Source organism: Centropristis striata, chromosome 4 (assembly GCF_030273125.1).
Source record: "Centropristis striata isolate RG_2023a ecotype Rhode Island chromosome 4, C.striata_1.0, whole genome shotgun sequence".
Lineage (NCBI taxonomy): Eukaryota > Metazoa > Chordata > Actinopteri > Perciformes > Serranidae > Centropristis > Centropristis striata.
In genome coordinates this window covers 38155225-38167567 of record NC_081520.1, presented here as the reverse complement: position 1 = coordinate 38167567, position 12343 = coordinate 38155225, and the positions used below count along the sequence as shown (strand labels likewise).

The following is a 12343-nucleotide window of genomic DNA, read 5'->3' as shown; positions in this document are numbered from 1 at the left end:
ACAGAAAATGAGCCAAACAAAGTTGTCACTCATCTGGTGACAGCAATGTGCTTTCCTACGCTGTTTGTGGATAAAGCATTAACTTATTAAATTGTACTAATTTAGCAGTTTGTTGGGTCGTAACTGCAAAACCTCACCTCAGTGAGTCGGCGACTTACTGTCAGTCAGATTATACAGAAGTTAGCCCACAATTGCCGCCATTCTGACCATTGGTGAATGGATAAGTCCGCTCTCGTCTTCTATTTTTATTATCTATATACATTTGGATTGTTGTATTCAGTCTGGTTTGCTTTCACAGTGCAGAAATGCAGTGCAGAAATAATGCCACAATCTGCTATTTTGAGCAATATGATGATAATTCTGCAATGACAAATTAGATTAATCTCAGTGGTAGCCTACAGAGTGAAACTGAAAGACACAGATTTCATCTTTATGCTATTATCTCTGTACATTTCACAAAATGCCCGCGCAGGTAGCCCACAATCCACTTCGTTTTGGTTCATTTCCTGTAATTGGGTCAGATTCTGGTCAGATTACATTCACAGTGCAATGGAACTGCACTAGGGTCTGTTTGGAAACAGGCTGAGACCCTCTCGGCAAGTGATCTGGGACCGGTTGTTTTGGTGTGCACCAGGGTACGATTGGAGCGATCCCAAGCGCCCAAACGAACCGTAGCAAGGATTTAACCGCACCAGAATATGATTAAAACGGACTAAACTCTGAGTTGTGAAAGCCCGCTAAATGCCATGTCATTATGTCGGGCAGTCATGACCCCTAATTTTGTAGCAATTCGCATCACTTATCCTTACATTATACTTTCAGAAGAGCAGAGAGCTGGAATAGAGAAGTCAAGGCACAAATCAAGCATTTTGTTCTTAGACTCTCGTCTCCGATAAAACTGCCCCCCATAAAAAGGATTAGAATTGTACAGAGGTAATGAGTGAGTTGGTATTGGAAAACACACTGAAAGGTCTCACTCTGTCCCCAGAGTTTAGAGTACGTCCTCACTAACGTTGTCTCTAGAGATCAAGACATTTGGACAGTCAGAAGTATGGGAGTGCGCAGGCTGAGCGGGGACTGTGGCTGCGAGGGCATCTATTGTTTGCTGTCTGATCTACAGGGGATACAGCACTTGGAGAACATGCAGCGCTGCTTTGAAGATCTGCTCTGACAGCTGAAAGACCCAGAGTTTGAAACTCATTACGGGGATTGAACAAGCAGTGGCATTATTCACCATAATGCCAAATAATGAGTGTGCTGAGAAGCTTTGGAATGAATTACGGCATCTAAAATAACATGGTGTGTGTGTGTGTGTGTGTGTTCAGCTGTAACAAGCAATGCACAAATCACAGTTAAGACTTTTATGAAACAACAGTTTTTTAAAAGTATAGTCAAGGTTAACTTTTCCCACGCTCGCTTTCCTCCACCGCCAGAGATGAGAGACTTCTTGACCAGCAGGAACTAATAGCAAGAATATTTCAAGTCTGTAGCTGCTTTTTCTTCAGTCGTCACTGGAGTCACGACTTTGTGCTCTCCCAAATCTTTTCTTTACTGTATGGGAGTGCCAACCTCCTACACCACCACCTGTGTCTGTCTAGCCCCTGAAGTTTGCCTCCGGCGCCACCCTGATTAGTCTCATTCCTGTTGGTGATGAGTCATCCCACAGAGAGTTTCTGCAAAAAGAGAGCCCATTTTTCCCACTCACTATTCCGCAGAGAAAACATGCATAACAGCTACACACAAAAACACACTAATACAATGCTCGTCGTTTGAACAACGTGAACATTCTGAGGCGGAGTGGGTGCGCTCTAAATATAACTGTCCTCTGTTTAGTTTTAACCGGGTTCTAGCTGCTGATTCAACCGGTGGTAATGTCCGCTGATGGGTAGAAACTGCATCTACTTCAGCATATTTTCATCAAGCTGAGATAGCATAACGTGGCTATAAGAGCAATAAAAGTCCATCCTCAGGGGCCTTTGAGGATATTCTGCAACAGACAGCCCACAAACAGCCATGCACACATGCAAGCAAGAAACACACACACACATTTCCGTCTCAACTCAGACTCATTTGCACAGCCGTGACACCTGAATGCTTTAGCCTCGGTGTAAGTGGGCTGTATGACATTATGCTTGATAATGGCAGCTATTGCTTCCCTCATATATGATGGATGCGTCTGTCACAGCGCAGTCTCGCCACACCCTATTGGATACGGCATTTTTCTGACAGGAAAATCAGCCAATCCTGACGCTTCAATGAGCAGCCTCCCTAATCTTTTCCTCGTGCTGTAATTCCAGGTTGCAGAATGAACCCTGGGTAATCCCTCACAGGGCGCGTCTTTCCACTTGTTGTCACTTTCCCCCGTCTGTCTCTCTTTTTTCCTCGCTCTCTCGCTCTTTCTCTTTATTTTGCACTTGCATAAACTCTCCCTCTCTCTCTCTCTCTCTCTCTCTCTCTCTCTCTCTCTGTGTCTTCTGTCTCTCAGCTGCTGTCTCTTTCTCTTGTTCTCTCCGCCTTATGTTCTGGCTCCCTAGCTGGCTGCTCCTCATACTTTCTCATTGATTTTCTTTCCGTTCGCCAGCCTCACCGCACCTACTCAGTAAGTGATTGACATTCCCCTGCATCTTTCTATTTCTCTCAGCCTTTCCCTTTTGCTCCTCTCCTATTCCCCTCTCTCCTATTATACCTTATTCTTCCTCCTGCCGCCCTGTTTCTCACTAAAATAAATAGAGCACAGAACACATCAGCAGTCTGAACTTTGTCTGAATTTGTTTCCTAGATTCATTGCTTGTGCTGCACAGTAGTTATTTGTTGTAATTGCAGTATAAATACCAAGTTTGACACTGCAAATGAGAAGCATCAAGATACAACTATTTATATTGTTGTGCACAAGCACAGTACGGTATGCGGCAATATGCAGCTACCTCTCTCTGTGATAAAAGATTATGAGTCTAATAGATTCTCAGGTTGTGCTGTGTGTGTAATGAGGTTTTATGCAATGGTTTGATGGTGCTGCTTCACCAGGATGAATGTATTGATAGGAGTCCCTTCACTTTGAAGTTTGCACAACCGGAAATATTACAATAGGTGCACCACTGCTGTTGTGAGAAAAGTATTCAGATCCATTACTTAAATAAAAAATACTAATACCACACTGCAGAATTACTCCACTACAAGTAGAAGTCCTGCATTTAAAACTTACTTCAGTAAAAGTACAAAAGTATCAGCATCAAAATGTACTTAAAGTATCAAAAGTAAAAGTTCTCATTATCCAGAATGGCTCCACTCAAATTGTTATATACAGTACAGTGCACAAGTTTAGGCAGATGTGGAAAAATGCTGTAAAATAAGAATGCTATAAAGATAAAAAATAAAAATACTAATACAGAACTGCAGAAATACTCCACTACAAGTTAAAGTCCTGCATTCAAAACTTACTTCAGTAAAAGTACAAAAGTACCAGCATCAAAATGTACTTAAACTATCAAAAGTAAAAGTACTTGTTATGCAGAATGGACCCACTCAGATTGTTATAAACAGTCCTGTGCAAAAGTGTAGACAGATGTGGAAAAATGCTGTAAAATAAGAATGCTTTAAAGAATAGGTTATGAGATTATTTGTATTGATTCATTTAAATAAGCAGCATTTTAATTTTAATTTTAAGGTAGAGCTTGTCTAATCACTTTAAATGTATTGTGTTTTTCATGATAAATCTTGACCTGAAAAGTAATGATGCATTTATGTAAGCAGCATTATAATTTTCTCAAGATAGGGCCCATTTAATACTTAATAAACTGTTCAGAGGTTTCATTTATAAAAATAGCTAATCACTTAGAATGTATCATGTTTTTTTATCTTAACTCTTGACATGAAAAGTAACTAAAGCTGTCAGCTAAATGAAGTGGAGTAAAAAAGTACAATATTTGCCTCAAAATGTAGTGAAGTAGAAGTATAAAGTTACATACGTCCAAGTACTTTTAAAATTGTACTTAAGTACTTGAGTCAATGTACTTGGTTACATTCCACCACTGCACCAATGGAAATGACATAAAAGATTTCTGATGTTCTGTCCTGGACCTCAGATTAATGCGCTTGGATAAATATTTCATCAATTTAATGAGTTCTTTATTGGTGTCTCTCCGACTTGTAGACACTCTGTTGTCATCTTTTCCATTTTTTTTTGGCTATATAATGAGTAGCTGCCTGTTTTTATTGCACAAATCAATAATAAGAAGTGTAATGTATTGCATAAAGCCCTACAAAGAATAATTACAGCATTAAAGGTTTTCAGTCTGTTTGATGAATGTCACGGTGTGTTTACTCCCGAGCGTGCTTTCTCTGCTTACATTAGCTGATGTATACATCTTCCTTCCTGTTAGCGACTCGCAGACAGTACAGCTCTATTTTCTCCCGCCTCCCAGCTCAAAAGAGAGTTGACGGCAGGGCCACCGAAGGGCCAGTTCCTCCCCCGCCAGCACATGCTTCTTCTCCCTTCCTGCTCACAGCTCCCTCGTCTCCCTCCCTCCCCACCTCCTGTTCCTGGTCTCAGTGCCACCCCATCCCATTACCCTCCCACTCACCCCCACGCTCAGACCTCTCGTGACACCTGCTGAGCCCAGCCAAGCCACAGACTCCCACCACCTCCCACCACCTCCACAAGGCTCCGACAAACTGATTGTGTACGCTGATTGCCGAGGACCATATTTCCCAGGTCCCTTTTTGGTCGTGCTGCCGTATGTTCACATTTCCTCCCTCTCTGTTTCTTCATGCCGTCATCAGCAGAGTGTGGAGTGTTCAGGGGGGGGTTGGGGTAGTCTATTTGTGTGAGCAAGGTGCTGTTTCTCCCAACAAGTGCACCAGAGGAAATGGCAGGCAAGATCTTTTTGATCATATACTCTCAAAGGAAATCTTTCTTTCCGGGAGCTCTCTCCTCCAACAGTTATTTTTTTATATATCTAGCATCAGAATTCATCATCGGTGTTAGGAGAGTGGTTAAACGGCTTCCAAATGCAGGCATTGATCAACATGAATGGCTAATCTCTTGGGAGTTTTGGCAATTTAGCCTTGAAACCAAATATGAATAAAATTGGAAAGCTTTGTTTACTGTAGTTTTATTTCCCCCCCATATCAAACTTCAATCACTGATCCTCTAACAGTTCATCCTCCAGCCAACAGGGATACTCCCAGAGGTTTTGTAGCATGTAATCAGAGATCTCATTCCAGTGACATGAATTGAATCACACCAACAATGTATCAAGGCTAAATTAGATGCTGTATTTTTCTCATTTACTCCTCCTATATCATATTCATAATAGAGGGAGGTTGATTATTATGATAAGGAATATTATTTCTCTACAGTCTTCAAGGCAGCGGTGGCAATGTTTACATAATGAGGTAGATTACAGGGTTTGAATGTAAATTACAGAAAACTGAGCGTTTTCTTTATGTTTCCGAATGAGCCTCACATGTTGTTATAAGTTGGCATATTGAATGAAAGGCTGAAATTGCAGCCTTTTTTTTTCAAACTTGTTTCCATATCAATAAGACACACTATAATCTGAGCAGGAAAGCAGCAGACAGACTGACCTCAACTTCTTAAAATACTCCAATCTAAACAGAAGATAAGTTGTACAAACTAATACAAAAGACACATTTTGCATATTATCTTATTTGGTTTATCTCAAGGTTATCGTCTGTGCCAACACATAAAGCAAATGTTTGTTATTGACATAAATGAAATTACAGCTTATGAAGCAAAGTGAAATTATTTTGCTGATAGTTCTGCCCATGTTGTGCCACCAGAGTCACATAACTCTTCCAGGTGAGCTGGTTGTCAGTGGAAAAGTCAAAGATCTGCAGTTGTGTCAGAACTAAGAAAAACACTCTTCTTTTTACTGAATAACTTTGCATTTTTCACCGTATCCAGTACTTTCACAGATTTTAATAAGTTCCAAGGTTGCAGTTTTTTACCCCACCATTAGAGCAGCCTTGTAAATCCTTCAAGGTCAGAGCATACAAATCACCAAGGTTTTTTCCCCGTCAATGCCATTATGGTAAAAAGGAAGTGAGTAACAGAAATGAGCACCTGAAAGTGGCAAAAGGCAAAGGAGATTTTGAAAATGCTCATGGCTGCATTGTGTCATTTAAAGTGTTGCGGATCGACAAACTTTGGGTCGAACAAATGAATGAATGAATGAATGAAACCAGGGATGGCAGAGACAGATTGAAAGAGGATGGGAGGAAAGACACCGTGTGAGGTGGAGGTGTGAATCCCCACTCGAGCTGTAATGAAAATGAGAATGTGGCTCTGCGCCACAGGATTTGCCGGTAATTGGTTTAATGAATGCATTCTGTTGCCTCTGATTGAACACATGCCCCGTGTTCACTCCTCAAGGAGCCACACACGTGTTGTCTTTGTTTCCTCCTGCTGCCTCGCTAACTCCTGCTATCACCTTGTCTCGCACCGTGGCGATCCATCCACTGTTTGCTCTCTGTCTTACACTGTCTTTGTGAAGGTCATGCTGATTGTCCTTAAGAGAGGAGGGAGGCAATTAAGAACAGCTTGTTTCTATTGGCCTTTTCCAGCTGATGGACTTAGTGACTGATCTGTTTGTGTGTGTGTGTGTGTGTGTGTGTGTGTGTGTGGGTGTGTGTGTGTGTCCTCTCTTTGCAGATTGGCCTGTGGCACTCTGAAGATGGACTGTCCATGGAGAAAAAGCTTCCATCAATCAATGTGACGGACACCCTCTTCAACACCACTCTCACCATCACGACGATATTAGTGAGTACTGTATGCATCAACAGCGGCCTGTGTGTCGGTTTATCAGCTCTCCTCCTCGGCTGATCTACATGTGGCTGACATTCTGTGGTTGACAGACAATTACCATATCAAAAACCCATTTTGTATTTTCAGATACAAACTCTGTCCTCTTGGGATCAGAGGAACTGCTGCTGCGCGATTGTTTTGCCCTGAGTACTTCAGATGAGGCTACATCACAGTGCATCTGCAGGAGCTAATAATTCACCGTGTCAGCCATTCTCAGCCTCTGTTGTAAATATAGATGCTGCGAGTGCTGCTCCTCACTCTGCTACCTGTTACAAAAGATGCAGTTTTTAAGCAATATTCTTAATCACCCAATGATCAATCATCTATGAATCCTGAAAAGCTTACAAAAAATAGCAAATGCATGCTTTTACTCAATGAGGCTTTTTATAAACAGTTGACATAATACAACCAATTATTCATTCATTATCCTACACCCTGGACAGGTTGCCAGACTATTACATGGCTGACACATAGAGACAGACAGTCACACTCTCATTCACTCCTATGGGCAATTTAGAGTCACCATTTAAACCTACAGGTGCATCTTAATACAGTACAATATGATGGAAAAGTCAATTTCCAGTAGTTCAAGTCAAATAGCCCCAACCAAGTATTTAGTGCATATAGATAGACAGAGGCCAACATTTCCATATTAAACATACTTTTTAAAATTGGTCTTTTTTGTAATATTCAAATTTTTTGAGACACTGAATTTTAGGTCTTCATTAAGTGTAAGCCATAATCATTATAGTTAGATGAAAGTAAATAAATTAAGACATGAAATATTTCATTGTGTGTGTAATGGATCTATGTAATGTGTTATTTACACTTTTTGAATTGAATTACTGATATAAATCAACTTTTCTATGATATTCTAATTCATTGAGGTGCACCTGTAAGTGCACGTTTTTGAACCGTGGGAGGAAGCCGGAGTACCCGGTGAGAACCCACACTGACAAGGGGGGAACATGCAAACTCCACATAGAAGAGTTGCCGGCCGGAATCGAACCGGCGACCCTCTTGCTGTGAGGCAAGAGTGCTAACCACTACACCCAATTAGATTGTATTCATTTTTATTTGAATAAGACGAGAAAAGTTGACTCAGAATTGCTGCTCCAGTTCTGACTGTCATCATTTAACAAGTGGACAAACAAACTTCAAATGAGAAAGAATGAAATTCAACAATTTATAGAGTGTTACAGGAGTCCTGAAACCCGGAAATTAGTTAGAATTTCTGCACTTCTAGGTCCCTCTTGGATTATTTTAATGGTGCCTGAAATAAGATCTGTTGCTAACACAAGCTTAAGAGTTTTTGGCTTTGTTCTATGGCAAAAAATTATTCAGTAAATCCTGAAGTTGTGAATTCTGAAGCTTTTAAAAAGGTGGGTAAATTAGACTGCAGAGGTTGTGGCGGGGATATTACTGCATTGACATTTTTGTCCATTTCCGACTTTATTTGACAGTAAGAGATGCAGGGAGAAAGAATGAGACAGTCATGCAGCAAAGGGCTCTGAACCGGACTCAAACCCTGCTTACGAGGACTAAGCCTCTGTGGTTTGTGATCTACCAGTGTTCCACCATTAGATGTTACTCCTGGTAATTCAGTTTTGCTTCAAAATCCAAAAAAAAGTTTGTGAAAACTATCTTGTTCAACAAAATCATAAACTTTTGTTTGTGAGAGAGAGTAGTTCAGGTTTTGTGGGACTCTACAGAACTCTATCAGACTACTCTGCATGCCAAAGCACTACGTTAAAAAGTAATGGGGTCCCATTACTTTCCATCATGTTCATATGTGACAATTTGTGCATATGGACCATTAATGCCTTTAACCCAATGAGGCCTAAAACGCCTGTAAAACCTCTGGGCGATTTTAAAATAAGCCCCTAAAACCTGAAGTTTTTCTGGAAATTCAACGGAAGTGTCAACGCTTCTACTAAATAATAGATTTCTCAGCCTCTGTAGCAGATAGAAATGAAATTCAAAAAGTATTTGAGAGCTTATACAAATACTACAAAACAACGTATCCGCTTTCCAGGCTTCAATGGGTTAAATGCCTACAGCGATACCAACTAGAATAGAAAATATTGCAAGGATGGAATGGTGAACTGGTCAGATAACAAACTTGTAGGGCTTTACGCAATACATTACACTTCTTTTTTTTATTTGTGCAATTAAAACAGGCAGCTACTCATTATATAGCAAAAAAAATGAAAGACATGACAACAGAGTGTCTACAAGTCGGAGAGACACCAATAAAGAACTCGTTAAATTGATTTTAATATTTATCTGAGCACATTAATCTGACGTCCAACTGAAATCACCTTTAACCCTTTATAGGGCACTCCTGGGAATTGAAAACGTCAACCCTGAAGTGTTATTGGAGAATATTACAAGACTTTTTGCAAAATGTTTCATTTTTATATTGCAAATCGAGGTCAATTGAGTCATTATTATATTTATTATAGTCTCTCTCCAACAGCAACCCTAAATAGACAATAACACATCATTTGCATCCATCGCCACTTTATCTTTTACCTTTAAACTATTTATTATCTTTTTAGACTACTTATTACATATGCGTAATGTCTCAATGTCTTTTTTAAAGCACCTTATATATGAGAAGCACACGTAAATTTAGTTGTATTCTTTTTTTAATACAATGACAATAAAGGAAAGCTTGAATCTTGTATGATTTACTGATTGGTCAGATGCCACAGTGTCACTATCTGTGATGTAGGAATCCATGTGGTTCTATGAGCTCACAGAGAGCAAGGAGACCTGATATAGATGTCCGCTCAAGTTACCAAATATGGTCATTTACCTGATAAAGGGTTAACCTCCAACAGGTCTTGAAGTAAAGCATCAGTTGTCACTGTGCCTGTCATGTTTATGCTAAACCCCTCACATTATACCGCATCACAATCGATCTATGAGTCCAGCCGCTGAAACACGTATCAAACTAATATCTATAAACAACGCTGCAACTTTGCATGGCTAATATATTCCTGACTGATCCAGTTCTTAACAGTGATTAATTGCTCATCAATTAATTAGCTACCTGTTTTAATTAGTAGAGCAGATGTTTCCAAAACTTGTGACAAGAATGTAATGGCGCTCCTAAGCTGAACTTTTCTGTTTTACAGTAGCTTTGATATCACATCAAAGACGAGACGTGTATTCTTGTTGGAACGGCATAAAACCATTCAGCCTCTCAGTCAGCCGCGTGTGTTTCATGCCTTTCTTCATCCCTCGATACACGCCAAACACACAGACAGACGCACACACGAACCTGTCACTTGCCCAGCTCCTCCTCCTCTCTGATGAATCAGACGATAAGACACAAAGTAGCTTGTAAGCAGAGGCAATTGGCCCAATGTGTTATTCTGAGTGGCTGGCTTATCAGCTGTGGAGCCGTGGGAATGAGGGAAGGACATATTGCCATATTTCGCCACTGAACAACTCACTGGCCTCATTGAGACTGATTGGGATTCAGATGGAACGGTTCATTTCACACAGGACGGAAAGGGCGCGAGGGTGGGGGGGTGGAGATGTGTGTGTGTGTGTGTGTGTATGTGTGTGTTTGGGCTGAGGGGGAGTACAAATGAGACAATATTTTCACAACAGAAAGAGGGTGTGAAAGAAAGAATTGGCCGAGCACAGAGCTTTGATTTCACTTTGGAGATATAGAGTCCCTGGACCAAACTTCGGAAGCCACCAAGGAGCAATTTTCAGTGCCTATCACAGCTCATTCATCATGGTGTGATTGCCGTGTCGCTGTTATCTCGCTTGTGGGCGGCAGACGAGCCACAGCTGAAAGCCTCCATAAGAATTCCTTACCTGTAGCACTGGCCAGGGAAAGTGTTTGTGTTTGTTTGTGATTGCGCTAAAGCACTTACAGTATTTATGAATGCTCTCTTCCAAGCATTTGTGTGTGTATGTGTGTGTGTGTTCCTTGTCTGTGTGTGTGCACTCTTGACATGTCCACCTGGCCTTCACAGTGCACTTTCATTAAACCTACACATGGTCACCATCTTCTCACTTCTCAAACAGCTCTAGGGTATAAAAAAAAAAGCATTCGCGGAATTGATTATCACTTTACTGCAAGGCCACAAAGTGCGTGTTTGAAATCAGTGATTGAGTTTGTTACAGGCACTGTTTAGGTCTTAGTGAAATAGTTTTCGTACCTTCAGCAGCCACACTAATGTAATAGAAAAAAAGCCCATTCAGTGCTTCCTCGAGATAAAATGATCTTGCTTGTGTCGCCCTAAATCATGTGTGGTATTGCGGTTTCTCGTTGTCCAGATATACAGTCGTGTGTCAGGCAGTAGAAAGAGTAATTGGTTTTAATTTCTATAGTTTTAGTTAAATCTGATCTCAGGTGTTTAGGGACCAGGCAGCAGCTCTGCTAAAGCAACTGTGGAAAGTTTAAAACTTTGAAAGCTCATAAGAAATCAGCTGTACCTGCGAGCACTTTGCAACTTTCACTGAAATGAACAGCTGAGCAGAACTGTACACATTCTTGGAGCTGACAGGAATTATTAACTTTTTCTTCTTTTTTGCAAAAACTGTAACAGTGATTTAACCTCCTCCCACATGTATTTGCTTAATTGACACCAAACTTGCTAACCTTCCTCTTCAGGCTGTCCTCAACAAGCAATCCAGCCAGATTGTTGATTTTTCAAAAATTGAGCAAACAGTGCATCAAAATGTTTGACTCCAAAAAGTCGTGCAAACTGCTACTGCAAATTCTCACTAAATAAACTCCAATATTCATGAAAAAATACAACATTTTCATGGCGTGGTAGACACAGTGTGGTAGATTTCAGCATTTTATCCCAAAAACTGAATGTTTCACAGTATTATCCTCATGTACATAATGGAAGTCAATGGAAACCTTTTTAATTTCTTAATTGAATAAGTTTTAACTCACATCAAGCCTAGCATGATCACAATGTTCCTTTGGCTGTGAGTTCCAGACCCAAGTGATGCAGAATGAATATCTCACACCTACTCAGGCAATGTGCACTGTGCTTCAGAGACAGTTCTAGTGATGGACCCTCCTGTATTTCTCATTTTTCTTCCTTTTTCATCTTTCTCCTCCTCAGCCGCCTTCTTATTCCTCTTCAACATGCCCAGCCTCCAGTCACTGCTGTGCAGCAGATACATGTTTTGTGATTGTATAACTGCTACCTTTAAGAGCTACATGTTACCATATTTCCAATTGGAACGTTGTTGCTGTTGCTATTTGAGGAGACCTCTCACTGGAATCGAGCATCAATAGTAATAACCACTGACTTCCAGACAAATATAATGGCATCCAATCACCTGGTGCAATTTTGAAGAGAAGGTCTTTAAGCTAAGAGCATCCAAGAACAGGGCTCCAACTGTACACAGTTCCTAAACCAGTCACATTCACACGAGACTGACAAAACCAGACAAAACTGCAGCTCTGCTGCAACGCTCTGCTCCGGTCTGTATCGTGAGCTGCTGACCGATTCTATGGGTCATTTCAACAAA

At 40.7% G+C, this 12343-nt stretch overlaps 1 protein-coding gene across 1 annotated transcript in view; it reads left to right on the top strand.

Annotated features, from left to right (window-relative positions):
- The window catches only part of grik4 (glutamate receptor, ionotropic, kainate 4), a 441808-nt gene that overhangs the window by 388010 nt on the left and 41455 nt on the right, over positions 1 to 12343 (top strand). The window contains exon 12 of the mRNA XM_059330837.1: positions 6674 to 6781. Within this exon, the coding sequence (XP_059186820.1) occupies positions 6674 to 6781 (108 nt within the window). The remainder of the gene's footprint in view (positions 1 to 6673; positions 6782 to 12343) is intronic.